Source organism: Phyllobates terribilis, unplaced genomic scaffold (assembly GCF_046119375.1).
Source record: "Phyllobates terribilis strain yellow unplaced genomic scaffold, ASM4611937v1 Scaffold_2__4_contigs__length_985480577, whole genome shotgun sequence".
Lineage (NCBI taxonomy): Eukaryota > Metazoa > Chordata > Amphibia > Anura > Dendrobatidae > Phyllobates > Phyllobates terribilis.
In genome coordinates, this window is record NW_027362762.1 from 443,883,233 (window position 1) to 443,904,041 (window position 20,809).

A 20,809-nucleotide genomic window follows, 5' to 3' on the forward strand; every position below is an offset into this window, starting at 1 on the left:
GAGGTCACCTTGACACTGGTGAATGGGCTTATTCAATTTCGATCAAGATTGTAAACTAAGTAACTCAAGTTTTGTGTGTGTACCTATATTGGAGTCCATGTATTCATTAATTGCTAAGTGCTGTTGCATAGTGATTGAAAAGGGTCCTCAGATCACTTTTTGAGCACCAAACCTTTGCATCTTGAGGTTTAGTAGATTGTAAAAAATAGCACATGCACGTCTTATCAAAACGCTCCCTTATAAAATGGACAAGAAAACTAGAGAAATAAAAAAGCAGAACCAGAAATGTAGTTCCATGTGATCTCCACTGTAGACAGAGCGGTAGAAGAGATGTATGCTGCAGCAAGCAGTCTCCCAGACAAAAATAAAATCAGAACAAAAATAACCCTAAACCTATTGTGCTCATCATTGGCTCGTGTGTGGGGGGAGAAAGTCAACATGAAAAGTCTTCTGCAAAAGAAAGAAGGTTATTTTCGGCTTGTGCCTCCCCCTTGGTTGCAGCTGGAGACAGAATAGTATTCGGCTTGTATTTTTTATTCTTATTCTTTTTTCATATCCTAAAAGGTTAATATAAAAAAACAAAAAATCTAGCGATAACAGGGAGTAGTAGCCAAGACAATGAAGCCAAGCCGGGAAAACAAGCGGCTCCTGTTACTCCTTGACGTCTATTATAGAGAGGTTGGATTTACACGAACACAAAGATTAAAAAGTCTTTTTTTTTCCCCCTACTTGATAGTTTTACAAAAGGGAAACAAAGTACCTTGTAAATAATCTGCCAAGTCTCCTCCATTGCAGTACTGGACAAAAACAACAACAACAAAAAAAAAACACATTAGGATAATTCACAGGCTAATAAACCTACAAAGTTTGCATAACAACAACCTAGTGTAGTGGCAAAAAAGGGCCACAAGCTGGTAAATATGTTTTCACACTTCTACTAACCACATGTTCAGACAGGGGTTACAGTTCCCCTTTCTACAGTCCTGCTAAGCAAAGAAACACTTGTCCTTTACGCAACGAGCGCACAATACTTGTTCAGCTGCACATGGGTACAATGATGCACACATTTCATCCACCCACTGCCTCTCTAGAACAAGCCCTACAAGTAGTGCTCTAATTAAAGGAGTAGTCCATATGCAAGGCAAATTGGCCCACACAGTTAGGTAATGCTTTATCACTCCACTCCAGTGCTGTATCTATGCTTCTCACTGTTAACAGGGCTACAACAGTGATGTCCTGTCAGCAACACGTGACCCCTGCAGCCAATCACTGGCCTCAGCTTTGACTGCGTATTGTAGGCGGGAAGTCACCGCTGCCACCCTGTGAAGACCAGCAGAAGCAGGACACAACAGGCAAGTAATGCTAATTCTATTATTGTAAATCCTTACCTACCTGTGGGCGCATTTTTCCTGATAACACAATTTAACTGATAACCCCTTAAATGAAAGCGCAACCCCTTCCCCCAAGAAAAAGACACCAGAGGATTCAACTAGTGGGATTAACCATGGGGACTCTTCAGGCTCATTTGCAGGAGGGGCATTTTTTATACATGTAGATGCTCCCCTGCACACTTATATTAGACATTTTTATAATTTTTTTAATTAGGCAGATTTTTTTTTTTGTTCTTTCTATGGACATAATAAGAAGCTCATATTTGAAATCTCTTTAATGATCACATTAGAAAACTGCACGATTAATAATTACCCTATATTCTGCATTATTAGAAATAAAAGTCCACAAGAAATCCCAAATGCTCTGGCCCACAAGAGCAGTCAGCAGAATACAGGCATAGACCAGCCCGCCCCGCTAATGGGCATTGTAACATTGTCAGCACTGCCCTGAAAGAATGTGTGCGCTTAACTGACTTACAATGTCCTATGTTATTACATTTTTATCATTGTAGCAAAATGTATTCACATGCATGGGATTAGCAGATAAAGGATGGATAGATCCTTCATCTTTATTCTACACTAGATAATAGCGCAGCATAAAACACGACAAAACGCTACAAATGCCATACTTACAGTAACTACATAAATGCAATCAGACATCCCGTAGAACAAGCTTACCTCCATGACCAAGAAAACTGAGTTGGGCATTTCCTGCAAAACAAAGAAACAACATATAAGAAAAAAAAAACAGGTTGATTATATTATTGTCATGTGATTGAAATATCCAATCAAAGATGTTTTACGAAAAGAAAAATCAATTGTTACAACACAAAATGCGCTGTCACCAGCAAACGCATGAGATATCAGCACCATAAACGTACCATGCCAGGCTGGCTTAGGGTATGTGTACATGTTAAGTATTTACTGCAGATATTCGACATTTCATTTTTTGTAACAAACGCTGCGTAAAAAAAAAAATGCGCGTTGACGCTTTTTTCCCCCGATCCATTAGAATGGGTGAAAAACACAGCAAAAAACAGAAAATTGATGTGCTGCACATCTGAAACTGCTTCAAATCTGCAAGGAAAAAATAAGCATCAGACTTCAGGAATCTCATTCACTTTGCTGGTGGTGCAAAATGATGCGTTTTTTTTGCAGCAAAAGCGCAAAGTGTAAAACATTCTCTAAAAATGGCATGCAATTGCCATGACGGGAGCAGTGCTCTCATGTCAACCTGCTGGTCGTCAAACATTTTATAAGTGGATCCTACCAAAATAAATCTTTGTCCAGATACATAGGGAACACAAACCAAAACCTAGAACGCCCCCCTGCTGAACTTTCTTATATTGACCGACAGTCTAAGGCCTGTTTCAAACATCCGACATTCATAGGCCGAGTACAGGCCGCGATTGCTGGTCTGACTTGCAGAACTCTTGACCAAAACTCAGCCTCATATATGCCTATGATGCTGTTGAGTTTGGTCAGGAGTCCCACGACCCGGCAGAAAATCGAGGTCCGAACTTAAACTGTGAATGTGAGATATGTAAAACTAATTTGTTGGGGACCTCCTTACTATCCCTCAACAATTAACTTCAAGGGTGATAAGCCGCTGTCAGACCTCTCTCTTCATATTAAAAATACAAATGCTTGGGCAAGGTCAGCGTTCATGTGTATGGCAGGAGTTGGGTGAGACAGCTGTCAGACGAATGAGTATTCAGCTGAGGACTACCTAATGTATACGGGCACTATCTATTCAGAGCCCACACTGAAGGCTGCAACATATCCTCCTATATACAGTGCGACACGTCTCTAATAAGTTGTAAAGTTAAACTTATACTATGGTGTGTACTTTAATAGGATACCTTTGTAAGGACTAGTAGAATTTACTATGCTATTCCATACTGCAAGATAAATAAAATGATGGATACTCACCCAAAGGAAAAAAAACTGACGACATTTGTGGTCTCCTTCTGGTACACAGAACCCTACATTTGGCATATACATGGGTGTATATCCTAAGAAAAGCTAAAGAAAAAAAAAAAGACTCTATGGTCCAGATTGCTCATTTGCAGTTTGGGCTTTTTTTTAAGTCACTTTTAAAAAATGGAATAAAAAAATTGGTTAAAAAACAAAAGGGTGCAAAACTAGACAGAAAACCAGCAATGATGAATCAGGACCCAGTGTGAAGTGAAGTCAACTAAATCCATCGGTAATCTTAAGTAGCAAAGTGCATGGTTGAATTAAAACTTTTATTAGGGATCGCTCATTAATTGGGGGCTGCTGCATTCTAATTCCTTGATGAAATTCAGTGGATGGACACTCGTTATTGACTCTTCAGCACAAGCTTTCTTTTACTAGTCCTTTCCCCTGATTCCTGAGCACTATGTTTGGAGAACATCAGCCTATTTTCCCATGGACACTATCTCGTGTGTTATCACAGGCCCATTTTCCGGCCTCTCGTTTTTCCTAGAAAGAGCTTTTCTAGGAATGCTAACCTTCCTTACATAAATAACTCAGAACATGTCTAGCTTCTGAAGGCAGCTGCAGCTCATATTACAGTCAGAAAGTTCATTTTCTAACCTTCCACAGCTGGAAGTGATTGACCCCATTAATCATTAGTCACGTGAAGGGCTGTACAGATCTAGCAATAATTGGTTACATTGACTGTAAAGTGCCAGAGGCGCTCGGCACAGCGCTCAGTAAGAGAAGAGTAGTGTTCGCTATGTGCGCAGATACTTTCGAAAAGAAGAGGCTTGCTCAAAGTAAATTAACAGTAAAGTACGTTACCGGTTACTCCAAAGGAACATTTCATTTAATAATTCAACATTAAAGAGGAGGCCGGGAGGTTCTCCAAACCTTACGATTTATAAAGATGGTGGATTACCAAACAAGTTGTCAGATCTGATCTGCGCTTGCAGAGAGTAATGCCATCATCAGAGAGACAAATGTAAGCAACAGCTATGCATGGACGAGCAGGAAAACTCAAGTGTTGGCCAAGGGTGAATATCACAGAAAATCGTGATGGGAAAGACCAAGCAAAAACGAGAACACACAGAATTCAAGTCCACCCATTGCAAAAGTGATGCTAGTTATCACAGGAACATCATTTTATAAGACTGTATCGCTGGAGAGGAATGTCAGTGAATGGCGGCAAGAGAGTATCTAAAACTGCCACAGTCAGTGCATTCTGCAAGCCGCATAGGGCTGCATGGGCACGAGACGTCTTCGCCCCATGCACATGAATGAGATATCAGTGCTGGGGAGGCAGTCAGGGAATTTATGGGACCTCATTTTTCGGGACTACATTGAATAGATGAGGTGCAGCCCTTGTGGTTAATTAAGCTATTTTTCAGATGACAGCAAAATTACTGAGATACCTTGCAATAAGGCCATGATAGAGAGCATGCCCAGGAGATTGGGACCACACTGGTGGTAGAATACTGGGGTAAATTTACTGTCAGAGGGGCAGATCCCACCCCTGAGACCATCACTAAGAGAATAGGGGTGAGGTAGAGTTTAAAAGGGATGTCTAATCTTTATTAAGGAGGGCATCGCTCCTCTGCCACCCGGATTTCTGATTACTGGAGGGGCGTTGTGCTCCTGAAGATTAACAGTCCAGACCAGTTTCATGGTTGTGCTGCAGGTCTGGTTGTGCACTCTCCCATGCGGCAAGCTAAGGCAGGTTCAGAGGCGTGCTGGCACTGGGGCACTGAAGAGGTCCAGACCCAGCTTTCAAGCACATGCTCCTTGTTTAGGAAAGCGGCCACCTTACAGACTGCAGAGGTAGCCGGCAACCTAGGCAAAGAGCAGTGAGCTATTAAATTAAAAATTCCTCCGTTTATGAGAATGGAGAAGATTTTGAATAACCGGAAGATTGCAAACTTGCTTGTACTAACAAGTACTTTACACATTTTAGACATTTAAGAAGAAAAGACAACTCCTTTAACTGTGGGAGGCACTCTCTGATGAAGTTTTAACAGAGAAAGTCAAGCAAGCAGCGGACGCACTAAATAGTACAAGCTGTGGTTAAAGAAGCAAGTATAAGGATATTATGGGGTAGACACACACTGCCGTATTTCTCTTGGGAGGATCGCATCATAAAACATGTACAGGCCAGCACCTCTCCTGACCTAACCTTGACAGCTCCATAGTAATCCATCACGCTGTCATGCTCAGGTCAGGAGAGGTGCCGGCCAGTACATTCAGTGTGATGCGATCATCACACGAGTTATACGGCAGTCTGTCTCTGCCCTAAGGCAAAATTCCCATGAACAGTATTTGCCGCATTTTTGACTCTGCATATTTTCGTTGTGCAAAAACGCAGCATCTTAGTTACAGCAAAGTGGATGGGATTTAAAGAAATTTCATGCCCACTGTTTTGCTTTTGTTTTTTTTTACTTTTGGTGCATGTTGAAATCTGGAACATGTAAATTTCTCTTGTGATAAAAATGTGTTTTATATGCAGATTTTCCACAGAGACTTGAAGGAGATGAAGAAAATCTGCAGGTACAAAACGCATGTAATTTGCACAAAACAAAGTAGTTTTATTTATACTATGACATATCAAATTGAGACAAAAATGACAGCAGAGAAAACACCATAAAAACGCGCTAAAAAAAACAGACGTAAAGACACAAGTAACCTAATTTAGGTAATTGGTGCAGAATGCTGCGGAAAATCTGCAACATCAAAAGCTCTGTACAAACTCACCATGGGAAAGTAGCCGAAATGTAAAACCTCTCTAAGGCTATGTTCACACATTGCATTTTTGCAAACTTTTCTTTTGTGTGTTTTTAATGCAAATTTTCAGGAGCGCTTTACAGTACAAGCAGAGTCTACGACATTCCAGAAATCTCATACATACACCTTTTTGTTTGATCAGTATTTTGTGCTTTGCATGTTTTTTTGAGCAGAGCATTTTCAGCGTTTTTCACCCATTGAATGTAATGGGTAGTGAAAAAGCACTGAAAAAACGCCTAGAATGAACCTACCTATCAGGTTTTGCTGAATTTTTAGTGAAAAAAATGCAAGTACAACAGTATATGAAACGCATTTATTTTTGTGACTTTACCATCTTGTCTTGGTCACTTGAGATGGCAGCTTAGATTACAACAGTTTAATTAAATTAGAGATGTGTAAACATTGGTCACCTAGGTGTGATAGGAACAATACCAGTAGGCCCAGGGAGGTGTGAAATTGAACAATACCCTGAGAAACTGAATGGCAGACCATAGTGTGAAAATAAATCTTGTCCTACAAACTCAATGCACTGCCAGTGTCTTAGAAAAACTATTCCTGAACAATTCACCTCCCTTTACTGTTGCATTTGAAATTCTGGTTAATATGGTTTCACATATTGTGACGATACAGCGTAAAATCTTAATTATGCCAGACATACTTTCTGATGGCAAGAGCAGTATACCTTTATTTTTATGTTGACTTTTTAACCTGTGTTCTTCTTCAGTTGATTAACACAGACCAGTATTTCTAGAACACTGAATGTTGAATTCTATTCGTTTGGAAACAATCATGCTTACTATGCTAATGACAAATTATACTAAAAGTCAGATAGATGTTTATTTACAATAGCCTCTGTGATACCAACTATGTAAGTTGATTAGCGCAAACAATGAGACAGGAGGCTGCTCTCTCCCCCCAACCTGTGACTGATGACCTTACACAGATGTAAATATAAACAGGGATGTCTGTAGTGCTGCAAGAGAATCAAGGAGCATCAGAAAGACTTTACAAGAAGAATGAGAGACATTCAAAGAGACAGAGATTTGAATTCTATATGGTTCTAGCCTAAGGGTAATCGATCCCGACTCGAAAGATTTGGATTTGCTCCATTGACCATCAGAGAGGTATGGATACATTTTGGGGAGATCAGGGTGGGACGAGGAAGTCACCTGGCCCCATGAATATGTTGTTTGGAGTTGCCAGGAGGGACCCACCGGTCGCCTGGAACTCATGGAGACATTCGGAGAGGCCAGATTGGGACCGACCAGTCACCTGGCTCCATGGAAACCCTCGGAGAGGCCAGGTTGGGACCCTCGGGTCTCCTGGCCTTGTACCTCGATGCACTACTAGCTTCCTAAGCTTGCCACTACCTTCTCGCTGTGGGGGTCCGCCAGAAGCGGGGATGTGGGGCCACTGGTTGAGGTAGTTGGCCCTGGAAGTCTCCAAAGTTGCAGCTGTTCTATCCCAGGCATGCAGAGAAGGAAGGGCGAGATTGTGTAATGTTGTACCATCTTGGGTATTTGCTGGTACTGTTCTAGGTGTTTATTGTCCGCTTTGTGGTTCAATAAAGTATTGCCACACTGTTTTACCCTCAACCTGTGTTGTCTGAGTAGTGTTACGCCCACGGAAGACCCTGGGTCTTCATACACGTCTTGCATTGGTGATCTGTGTTCATGTTTATACGGTGGAAGCAAAGCTGAACTTTGGGATCATGAAAAACGCACCAAAAAACGCAGCTTCTTTCCTGCAAAGATCAGGTTTTGTTGCAGAAAAAAAAACACTGAAAAAAAACGCAATGTGTGAACATAGCCTTACACAGAAAAAATAAAAGTAAAAAAAATATATAAAATCTTAGCAAATGTAAGAATATCTAAGACTCAATTCACATCTGCATTGTCGGTTCCTTGCAGAACAAGTTTTAAGTAAAAAAATGTCCGACACCACATAACCTGACAAAAAAGACTATGGGATAAGACTGGCGCCAGTGGTTATGCATGATCCGATAAGTCAAGCTGAGTGTTGCTGCCTCCTTCAAGATCGGAAGCCACAATGCAAGAGGAAATATTACCGTCTTCCATTCCTCTTTTCTCATTATTACACATGGCAGGCAATAGCAATAAATCTTCCTCCCCTAAAGTCTACTAGAAAGATGCTGAACGTTATAAATGTACATAAGATGTGCAATGTCTCCAATGAGTATTTTGATCATATGATACTTTTTGTACATGTTGTCCTGCTCCAAGCTGCATAGGCTTGAGAGCCAACTACCAATTAAGTAAATCTGGTGATGTGCATCTATGTAATGAGGAGGGGTGTTGACTAATGACATCAACACCCTATATAAGGTGTGCTTAATTATTAGGCAACTTCCTTTCCTTTGCCAAAATGGGTCAGAAGAGAGATTTGACGGGCTCTGAAAAGTCCAAAATTGTGAAATGTCTTGCAGAGGGATGCAGCAGTCTTGAAATTTCCAAACTTTTGAAGCATGATCACCAAACAATCAAGCGTTTCATGGCAAATAGCCAACAGGGTCGCAAGAAGCGTGTTGGCCAAAAAAAGGCGCAAAATAACTGCCCATGAATTGAGGAAAATCAAGCGTGAAGCTGCCAAGATGCCATTCGCCGCCAGTTTTGCCATATTTAAGAGCTGCAACGTTACTGGAGTATCAAAAAGCACAAGGTGTGCGATACTCAGGGACATGGCCAAGGTAAGGTAGGCTGAAAAAAGACCAACTTTGAACAAGAAACATAAGATAAAACGTCAAGAATGAGCCAAGAAATATCTTAAGACTGATTTTTCAAAAGTTTTATGGACTGATTAAATGAGAGTGACTCTTGATGGGCCAGATGGATGGGCCAGAGGCTGGATCAGTAAAGGGCAGAGAGCTCCACTCCGACTCAGACGCCAGCAAGGTGGAGGTGGGGTACTGGTATGGGCTGGTATCAAAGATGAACTTGTGGGACCTTTTCAGGTTGAGTATGGAGTGAAGCTCAAGTTCCAGACCTACTGCCAGTTTCTGGAAGACAAGTTCTTCAAGCAGTGGTACAGGAAGAAGTCGGTATCGTTCAAGAAAAAGATGATTTTCATGCAGGACAATGCTCCATCACATGCATCCAACTACTCCACAGTGTGGCTGGCCAGTAAAGGTCTAAAAGAAGAAAAAATAATGACATGGCCCCCTTGTTCACCTGATCTGAACCCCATAGAGGACCTGTGGTCCATCATAAAATGTGAGATCTACAGGGAGGGAAAACAGTACACCTCTCGGAACAGTGTCTGGGAGGCTGTGGTGGCTGTGCACGCAATGTTGATCGAAAACAGATCAAGCAACTGACAGAATCTATGGATGGAAGGCAGTTGAGTGTCATCTTAAAGAAAGGTGGCTATATTGATCACTAATTTTTTTGTTTTTGCATGTCAGAAATGTTTATTTCTAAATTTTGTGCACTGATATTGGTTTACCTGGTGAAAATAAACAAGTGAGATGGGATTATATTTGGTTTTTATTAAGTTGCCTAATAATTCTGCACAGTAATAGTTACCTGCACAAACAGATATCCTCCTAAGATAGCCAAATCTAAAAAAAAACCACTCCAACTTCCAAAATTATTAAGCTTGGATATTTATGAGTCTTTTGGGTTGATTGAGAATACAGTTGTTGATCAATAATAAAAATAATCCTCTAAAATACAACTTGCCTAATAATTATGCACACAGTGTATTATCTCTGTCTATAGAAGAACTGAAAAATCTGTTAATGGAGAATTTTAAGGAACGCACACCATTCCTTTGGGGGTTCTCTCTAATTTAAAAAAAAAAAAAAACACTGTATGCACTCTGCCAGATGAATAAATATAGAAAACGTCCAGCCCTCCAGTCCTGGTCAGAGAGCTGCTGTGAATTCACTTAGATTTTTCTGGACTGCGCCAATCGCCCTCCTTTATGCACTTGTTACATGGCAAGAAATATTCAATCCCATGTAGACATTATGGGCAGCATGCCCAGGTTCAGGAGTAAGCAGCAGAATAATAGCGAACTATCTGACATGCTGAGCGCGCAATATCCAAGTCAATAGAGATATATGTTTTCAAGCTAGAGGACGCACCGCTGGGGTGGGTGGGGATCTGCGGAGGACGCACCGCTGGGGGGTGATCTGCGGAGGACACACCGCTGGGGGGGGGGGGTGTGTGATCTGCGGAGGACGCACCGCTGGGGGGTGATCTGCGGAGGACGCACCGCTGGGGGAGGGGGGGGGGGATCTGCGGAGGACGCACCGCTGGGGGAGGGGGGGGGATCTGTGTTTACGGTACATTAAATGTGACTACAGCTCCTATCATCCTTCAGCATACACCTACCGTATCCACGGTCTGGATGCATTCTTAAGGATGACTGGGGTTATGGTCATATTAAACAATAAACATTTTGACCTATTACCGTACAGTGCAGTCCCTGTTTGACTACCACCCCCCTCATCCTTAGGAATACACCCACGTACTGTATACATGATTGTATTCTTAAGGATGAGGGGGGTGGTAGTCACATTTACAATAAACAGTACTTTGGCCACTTATGGTACACTCCCTGGACTGTTTATACTAAATAACTACAATCCCTATCATCCAGCAGCCCTGCAGAGGGGGAGGAGAATCGCTCTGCCCTCTCTCCTCTCTCTGAGGCTGTATGCCCACTATGCGTTTAAGCGTTTCCGCAGCGGCAATTCCGCCGCACAAACGATTAAAAACTGCATGGTAGAAGGTCTGCCATGTTCCCCAATGATAATCCGCATGTGCTGTGCACATGCTGCGGAAATTTCCGCTGCGGATTATCATTGCAGAAAAATCCGCAGCACTGCCAATTATTTTGCGTAATCGCGGCATTTTCGCCACCATTGACTTGCATTGAATCGCTTATTATCCGCATGACTACATGTGCACATGCGGATATTAAGCGATTCAATGCGCGGATGGTACCCGGGTCTGGAAAAGAGGAGACTCTCCTCCAGACCCAGATACCATAGTACCTGTAAAAAAAAAGAATTAAAATAAAAAAATATACATTATACTTACCTTCTGATGGCCCCCGGTCTCCATAGTGATGCGTCCTGGCTTGCCGGCAGCTCACGATGGTCTAAAAGGACCTGCCATGACGTCATTTAGTCACGTGACGGGTCACGCGACCGCCGACATCGGCGGTCGCGTGACCCGTCACATGACTAAATGACGTCATGGCATGTCCTTTTACACAACCGCGAGACGCCGGGAAGACCGGACGCACCGGAGAAGGAGACAGCGGGCCATTGGAAGGTGAGTATAATATTTATTTTTTACCTTTCTTTTACGGTCACACCATATAAATCCATGCCGGTTGCATGGATTTATATATAGTGTGACCAAGTTGTCAAGCACTTTCCAAGTGATGCTAAAAGTCGCTTGGAAAGCACTTGACAACCCGCATGCCGAAATGCAAGTGAAGAACGCTTCACTTCCGCATGTTCCTGGCAGGAAAAACGCATGTACAATCTGCATGTACAATCCGCATGTACAATCCGCATGCGTTTTTTTATGCCAGGGAGATGCAGAAACGCTCAGGAAAAATCCAGAGCATTTCTGCATCGTGGGCACATAGCCTTAAAGTCCAGGCTGCTGTGGAGTACCAAATGCAGCTTACCTCATCCGGGGCTTCAGAGGGGGAGGAGGAGTCAGTGACGCTGTGCCTGCACACCGCTGCAGTAATTTACTGCCCGGCCACTTCACAGCCCGCCGATCCTGCCAGCCGCTGCAGACCCCGCCGGCCACTGCAGAGCCTGCCAGCCGCTGTAGACCCCACCGCCCGTTTCAGAGCCGCCACTCCCGCTTCACAGCCCACCGGCTGCTTCACTTCACCGCCGGCTGCAAGGACTTTCCCTGGCCCGCGGTGAATGATAGCGCAAATTGCACTTTCATGTATATGTTTGTTTGCTTTTTAAGACGCACTGAGTTTTTCCCCTCACTTTGAGGGGAAAAAGTGCATCTTATAAAGCGAAAAATACACTGAAATATACCAATAAAGCAATCTTATATAAAGAGATAGAAAAATAGATAGATTCAGGATATATAAATAATAGATATATAGAATATATAGATATCCTGCAGAATTAAAAATTTTTGAGGGGTATTTGTTATGTATGGTGGTCCCTTATCTATGGATTCTTTTTTATCTTCACATTACACGGGTAATGGTGTTCTTTAATGAAAAATAATAAAATGTAGTAATGCTTTTAGACGGTTTATATGTTCACACAATTTTTTCCCTCTACAAGTTGGATAGTCTTTGTTTATTCATTAATCAGGCTTTGGATAACGGATTCAGGGAACTTCATAGGAAGCGCTGGACTACGTCGGACCTGCCTGAGTGATTGGTTTTTTTTGTTTTTTTTTCACAAGTAAATTGGTGAACTAGGAAGAGAGTATTTTTGTGTGTGTGTTTTTTTTTCCTTTTAGTACTGGGTTAATAATGGGGGTGTCTGGTAGACACCTCTCCATTATTAATACCAGGGCTTGATGTCCGTTGTGTTTTCGGACAATTTACAGCTGACATCAACCCCAACTACCATTACCCCAATAGCCAACACACCAGAGCAATCGGAAAGAGCGAAAGTGAAGTGCCAGCACCAATAACAGTTGATCGGCGGGACCCCGGTTGATCAGACATTGATGCCCTACCCTATGGATGGGGCATGAATGTAAAAGTAGTGGTCTATCTAGGAAATTGCTAGAAATTTGAAAGTATCTTTAAGTAGTCATGAGGACTATTAATTGCTATGATGAAAGTGACTGTCATGAAGACCGCCATAAGGAAAGGAAGACTAAGAATTACCTTTACTGCAGAGGATAAGTTTATCAAAATTACCAGCCTCAAACATCAAATTGGCAGAGCCTCAGACAACAGCCCTCATAAATGAAGCACAGAAATCAAGTAACAGACAGAACTCAACATCAAATGTCCTTTGCCAGGGGAAATCTACTCGCATCTTAAGTAGGTTGGTGGCACCTATCTTGCCAGCATTTGTTTACAGGGCTTTACTCCTGAGTGTGTTAATTGGGTTTTTGTGCTGAGATTTACATGGAGACAGCTCTTGTACTGACAAGTGGTCAATTGCTAGCTCTTCTCTTGTGTCAAAAGGTGGGTAAGGGAGGGGTGAGAGGGGCTTCAGAGTTTTGGGAGAAATTGTCAATATTTTCTCAATATTTCCCTGACAATACATTTTTATTTAAATAGTGCCAACTTATCTTCAGCACTTTACAATTTACTGCAAGCTGTTTTTTTAATCAGATTCTTATTGCTTTTAAACTAAACCTTGATGGGCTTATAAAAAGTCAGTATTATTAACGGTTTTATATTTAAAGCATACTTATTTCATTCTGTGCAAGCAAATACATTATTTATCTTACTCACTTATATAGCGCCATCATATTCCACAGCGCTTTACAGACATAATCATCTCTGTCCGCACAATCTACATTCCCTATCAGTAGGTCTTTGGAGTGTGGGAGTAAACCGGAGTACTCAGAGGAAACCCACACAAACACAGGGAGAACATACAAACTACTTGTAGATAATTGTCCTTGGTGGGATTTGAGACTCCACACTCTCCTGGGAGTGTGCGCATACGGAGCCATCCCTACACCTAGAAAAGTGACCAAAGAGCTTGAAATGCCCCCAACGTCAGAGGAAATTATAGAGGTTTTAAAAAAATAAGCCACAATAAATTGCATTGCTAACGGAGTAAAACTGACTGTACACATTAGATGAATGTCGGCCAAATCTAGTGACTACTTTGGGAATGGTCACCCATATGCAGTGGATGGGGATATCTTGACTCTATCCTGCAAATGAAGGGGGAAAATGAAGGATAAGGAAGTCTGGGTTTCATTATGCCCAGTTCTCTATTCTCATTAGATATGTGTCTGGCAGTGGCTTATTTCCCTCGTGGCATTGATAACACATGCACACATTTTTATAGTGGGTTGGGAGAAATGGCAGCCAAACCCCATTTACCTTAAAGGGGATGTCTGGAACTACCATCAAAGTCAGATCAGCAGGGGTCGCACACCGAGAACTCACACTGATCAGCAATCATCTGCTTTGGTGGAGATTGGATGTAAACACTGAATGGACCTGGAGCAACATGCCTCCATACACTGTAGTGCCCGCTCGCAGGCACTGCATTTCATCTCCTAGGCAAGTGAATGGGGGATATGGTTCAGCACCCAGGAGCAACAGCTAACCAATATATGGAGCTACGCCGTTTCAGCTTCATACATTATTAGATCATCAGTATCAGATCAGTCGGAGTCAGACACCTGGGCATCCCATCGATTTGATATTGTTGACAAATACTCCGGATAGGACTTCAATATATATTTGTTCTGACAACCCCCTCAACCGAATCTGAGTTACAGAAACCTAGATCCCAAACCAAAGGATTAGATACAAGAAGATGCAGCCTGTGTGATTCAGATACGTACTAAAACCTGTGTTAGAAATGGATAAAATGTATGTCAGAGAAAACTTAAAATCCATAAGATATCTCCGGAGAGGGGGCAAATCACTCTCACATTGAACATATGGGATTAATTATATCTGGGGAAGAAAGGAACTAATTATAACTAGGGAAGTGAGAGAGGGCCAACATTTCAACCTCCATTGAAGTAGGGGCCTCCTGCAATGACCAGATAAACTGCAACAGGATATTTACTCTGGGAGCTATACTCCAAAGCTGGGATTTGTTTATTCAGAGGCAGAGAGGTACAGGGGCTTTCTCTGTTCAAAGGATTTTTTGAGACATTTTGGAGCCAGTGGTCAGTGATTAATATTGGGGTTTACACCAATCTGATATTTATGGGGGGATATATTTTCGGCGTGGAAGTGAAGGGTCGTACATAACACATTCACTCACATCACCATAAGGCTGAAAGAACCCCTCCAATTTAACATTGGTCCGATGGATGATACTATGTTTCATCTCTATAGACCGGTAAAATCGCGATAAGAAACATGACGACAATATCTATGTATTCTAACAGACCTGGCACATCCCATAACACATCCCACAACAAGCCCCCATATGAGCTCATCAAGGGGAGGTATGTGGGCGTAACCTTCATCTAATAAAAATGAGAGTTTGGGTGTCTGTCTTGATTCATTCTGGTTGACAGTTCGCCTTGAGAGTGGTCCATTTTCTCAAACAGAGTTCTTCCCTCCATAAAGATAAGAGCCATTCCTGGAACATTAGGTTTAGTAATTTGCTTTCGTAATTCCTTTTTAGGTCATGTAATTGTATATACTGTATTGTTTTGTTCCCATTTTGTATCATCTGTTTGTTTTTGTTTTTTATAAAAACTGCCTACCTTTCTGGATTAAATATATAAAATCTAATAGTTCTGTTCCTCTTGCTCTGTAAACCGCACCCCTGAAGCCATACATTACCTGTAATGGGTGTCCAATCGTCCTGTATAAACAAATTGTGATGGCGGCTAGCAGTCCTTTTCGTGATCGCCATGCGTTGGAATCGGAGGTGTTTATACGTATGCTCACTGAAGTCCCCAATAACTGGCCTAGTAGTGGAAGCAGCCGCAGCAACTCGTTAGTCAATTGTGTAATTGTCCTGGTGATTGGAGACAGCGGAGTTGAGTCTCCTTGATAAACTGGTGGCAGCGGTGGAATCTGCGTGATCTCCCCGTTGTATTACTTACATGGTCAAGGAGGACATCTCAGCATGACTCCCATATGTTTGGCATCTTCACCCTTAATTTATACATTAAAGCGTTAAAAATGGAATGTAGCTATGGTATTTCTAGAAAGAGTGCAGGAAGCTTTCCTCATCTCCCATGATGGGGACTGATCCGATCCTAGGTGTTAAATATATGGGTCAGAAACAGAGCACTAATATGATCATAAGGACTCATGCAGACATCCATGCAACACGGTCTGAGCACAGACCACAATGTACAGACTGGCTGAGGGTGTCCTGACCCGAGTATGACAGCCTCATAAAATTATATGATGCTCTGACACTCAGGTGGGGAGTCCTGTGACCAGTCTGAGCATTGCAGTCTGTGCTTGGACAGTGTTGCTCATCCACGAGTCAGAATTTTCCACATGCAAGAAAAACGGACAGATTGTTCTGATCAGACTGAGTTTTTCTCACACGTTCTCCACCTTCTCCTATGAGAGACTCCGTGAAAATTGGACACAGTCTATTACATACACAGATTTATATTGCTGATTTTGTTCCGCCCCTCAGATGAAAATCGGACTTGTCTGATTTTTTAATTTTATTTTTTTGCGATCGTCATGTGAATGGCCCCATAGACTATGACAGGTACGAGTGATATCCGTAAAAAAACACTGATCGTACTTAGGGCTTATTACAAAGTCAGATTTTTCCATGTATGAGAAAAATAGACAGATTATTAGGATCAGACTGTGGTCTGAGGGTCATCTTTTTTTCTCGTACGTAGAGAAAAGGAAAAAAATTCTCAATTCTAACAGTCTGTAAAAATCTGATAGCATCCAAGTGCGGTCTGATTTTTTCACGGTCTCATTGACTTGCACTGCAGATTTTCAATGACGAGCCGATATCTCATTGTGCGCAAGCGCCACCTCCGGCGTCATTTTCCTGAAGACCATCGGAGGTCTATCTGCGCAGGCACAGTTTTCATGAAGACTGCACCAGCGAGAGCGTCGCCCACAGCTAAGACGGCGCCAACCCAAAATTTAAATTAATGCAACAGAGGCAGCATAGGGCTCGTGGCTGAGTCCTCTGAGCAGAGGACACTACCCGCAGTCCCACCCCAAAGCACTAAGTACCGAGGACACTGAAATCTATCATTAGGATTTAACGAAAATCAGGATGCAGATTTTTACACTAGGTATGTATTAAATCAGTATGACAGCGCCATACTGACCATATCTTTAGTATAACATGGATATTCCAGTTTAAAGGAAACCTGTCAGCAGAACAAGTCTTGATCCTATGTCATACAAACGTATTCCTGGTTACACAGGGTTTACAGCGGCTGAGCTAGCAGATCCTCATCCCCTTCCCTTCTGTGATGGGTGAGGGTGGTGAGAGCTGATGCAGGTGCTGTAAAGCATTACTTAGTATGCTTACAATGTTATTTTTCCAGCCCCCTCCCCTTCCTCCAATCTTTCCCAGACAGATTAGTACTCATGCAGTGTAAATTTAGATACAGAGTGGAATCCAGTCTGTCGCAGTATGGAGTGAATGGGTTCATATTGTAATTAATATCTACTGTCACGCACGGCTTCAACCATTTCAGTTATGGATTAAGGGCTGAACCGATGTCCTTCTAAGACCTGTATCATAGAGCCTTGCACAAACAGATCTACCTATTTTTGTTACATATCACTATGCTTACATTTTGATAGAAATAGCAGAAAAATAAAGTGTTTTTTTCCCCCTCAGAATGTGGTCTGGCCCTGTGATGTGGGAGAGAATGGGGTGTCAATGCGTGGTTCACAAAAAGTGAATTTCAAGAGAAATCCCAATTAGAAATAAGAAGGTTTTTTGTAGCATTTTGACAAGGCTCTAGTGTCCTTTTGGCACAGATTCCACGAGAAACCCACATAAAAGAGGTGACATGTCACTTCATTTTCTGGCATGCATGCGAGGGATCTTAAAACCACCTTATCATAAAAAAGCTTGTTCTATGAACAGCAATATGGTTTTCCCATTAAAATCATCAATACAAACAAAGAATACACAAAGAGGGTTTAGATGTGAATTTTGGAGCAGAATTCAGAGCATTACTGAAAACAGGAGTCAGAGGTGGCTGGAAGCCATGCAAAATGGCATTGTGAGCCACATGTAGCCCCCCGGGATGCAGTTTGTGCACCCCTGTTGTAGAGCAATAGGCAGACACAAGACTGATCATAATATATGTGCAGTAGAAATATTTAATAATATATTATAAATATTAAATATAATATAATTCAGTATAAATCAGACAGGCAAGGAGTTAAAATAATATAAAATGCATACAAGAGTGTCAAAAGCACATTGGTGTCTGACTCTGGCATGATCAGAAACACAACCACATGGAGACAATTTATTAAGAGCAACAGCCCCCCAAAATGTGCAATGTATTATGCACAAGACATACTTCTGAATAAGGCATAAAGTGCAAATATATATCAATCAATATTAGAAAAAATATAAAATAAAAAGGATAAATCCTAGCAATTAAAAAAATTAAACAAAAATAAATACTATAACAAAGGTAATATAAAAGATGTAAAATCCCACAAAGGGGGGGAAAAAAAGACGTACTGTAGAAAAGTCAAAAGATTATTATAACTACCTCCCCTAGGGGTGTGGCAAACAATCAAAGATGGAAGAAGTTTCCCCATGAGTATCGCCAGTCCAAGTTGGCTTCTTCAAGCAGAATCAGCTCTAAAATCCATGTCAAAAAACGGTGTGTGAAGATGCTCGGCAGCCTGCCTGATTTAATAGTATTGCTGTCACTAATAGAATAGCGAGCATGGTGCACTGTACGCACCTGTGTGACTGATGCACTATAAATCCTTATTTGTGTGCAAACGTACAGCAATACAAAGATGCCTGAATGATAGTGTGGGTGAGCGACTGCTTATCAGTATTTTGCATCTGTGCGATCTCCACTCATATTGAACTGTGGCATTTTTAGCATCTTGCTGGGAATTTGTAGCCTATCTAAGCATGTCGTGTATCGGTAAATTTTGCTTTTTAACCTTGATTTTATAGAAGGCCTCTAATATAAAATGCCATAAATATGTAATTTTTTTTACCTGGTCTAATTTTCCCTGTTCACCTAAACCTGGTGTTGTAGATTCATTATTCCTGCACCTCTCCTTGTATGCAAGTTTAGTGTTTTAGCAAGTGGGGTGTGATCTTCAAAGACTCTCACAGAGAAGGAGTTGAGGACCACATCCACTTGGCTAACAAGACTAGATTTAGAAACCAGGGGTCTCCAGAAATGAGAGGGGCAGGAACAAAAGGATAATCAATTTCAGATTTAGAAGAACAGCGGCATTTACACCAGATAAAGTATTTTTTGGAATGGGAAAAATCCTCATTAATGAGGACCTTTAAATTTTTCATGTTGAACAGGACATATGTAAAAATGGCTGTTGAACTGGACATTTATTTTTTTTTTTATATTGCCTCTCCCTTGCAGAGATATTAGTAAACAAAGCGTTTGGCACCTAATGAGATAAAAATAAAGATAAAAGGGTATTCCCATAGCCAAGATCCTATCCCAATATGTAGTAGATATACTAATGATATTAGCAAATGCCTTCTGACTCACTTTGTCACTTATCCCATATGCAGGGCATTGCAGTAGCTTAGGCATCCATGGTTAGGAAAACTTATATAGTGACAGTTAGTCGTTAGTGGTCGTAACCATGGAAATCTAAGCTACTGAAATAACCTGCACATGAGGTAAGCGACAGAATCAGAAGAACTATACTACATTTCTAATTTGAGTTATTGGCTAATATTATTATTACACCTACTACATATTGGGATAGGATCTTGGTGATGGGAAAACCCTTTTAAAGTCCAAGTTGGTGTTATCACATAGTACAAGCCTCCATTTAAGCCTATTTTCCCCTGTATGATGCAGCCACAACTAGTGGTGTGGCTGTTCCAAGATGCACAATAAGGAGGCATTTGAAGAAAAATGGGCTGCATGGTCGAGTTGCCAGAAGAAAGCCATTACTGCGCAAATGCCACAAAGTATCTCGCCTACAATACACCAAACAGTACAGAGACAAGCCTCAAAACTTCTGGAACAAGGTAATTTGGAGTGATGAGACCAAAATTGAACTTTTTGGCCACAACCATAAACGTTACATTTGGAGAGAGGTCAACAAGGCCTATGATGAAAGGAACAGCATTCCTACAGTAAAGCACAGAGGTGGATCGCTGATGTTTTGGGGATGTGTGAGCTACAAAGGCACAGGAAACTTGGTAAAAGTTGAAGGAAAGATGAATGCAGCACGTTATCAGCAAATACTAGAGGCAAATTTGCACTCATCAGCCCGGAAGCTGCGCATGGGACGTACTTGGACGTTCCAACATGACAACAATCCAAACACAAGGCCAAGTCAACCTGTCATTGGCTACAGCAGAACAAAGTGAAGATTCTGGAGCGGCCATCTCAATCTCCTGACCTCAATATCATTGAGCCACTCTGGGGAGATCTCAAGCGCGCAGTTCATGCTAGACAGCCCAGGAATTTACAGGAACTGGAGGCTTTTTGCCATGAAGAATGGACAGCTTTACCATCTGAGAAAATAAAGAACCTCATCCACAACTACCACAAAAGACTTCAAGCTGTCATTGATGTTAGAGGGGGCAATACACGGTATTAAGAACTGGGGTATGTGAACTTTTGATCAGGGTCATTTGGATGTTTTTGGTTGTCATTAAGATTTAAAAAGAGAAAACACAGTAGTTTGACAATAAATGGCTTCACCCAACCAATAACCATGAGTGGAGAAAAGTTTTTTTTGCTATCATGCATATTCTCTGAAACAAGGCTAAGAAAGGAAAAATTCTGCTGGGGTATGTAAACTTTTGAGCACTACTGTATGTCTGTTGTGCTAAAATTGCAATCACTCTGCAGTGG

General features: G+C 41.7%; 1 protein-coding gene across 3 annotated transcripts in view; it reads right to left on the reverse strand.

The window, feature by feature from the left end:
• Positions 1–20,809, reverse strand: part of ULK2 (unc-51 like autophagy activating kinase 2) — a 112,054-nt gene that overhangs the window by 63,447 nt on the left and 27,798 nt on the right. For all 3 annotated transcript variants that reach the window (XM_073665471.1, XM_073665470.1, XM_073665472.1), the window contains 2 exons: positions 2,070–2,102; positions 761–797 (listed from right to left, as the gene is read on the reverse strand). In XM_073665471.1, the coding sequence (XP_073521572.1) occupies positions 761–797; positions 2,070–2,102 (70 nt within the window). The remainder of the gene's footprint in view (positions 1–760; positions 798–2,069; positions 2,103–20,809) is intronic.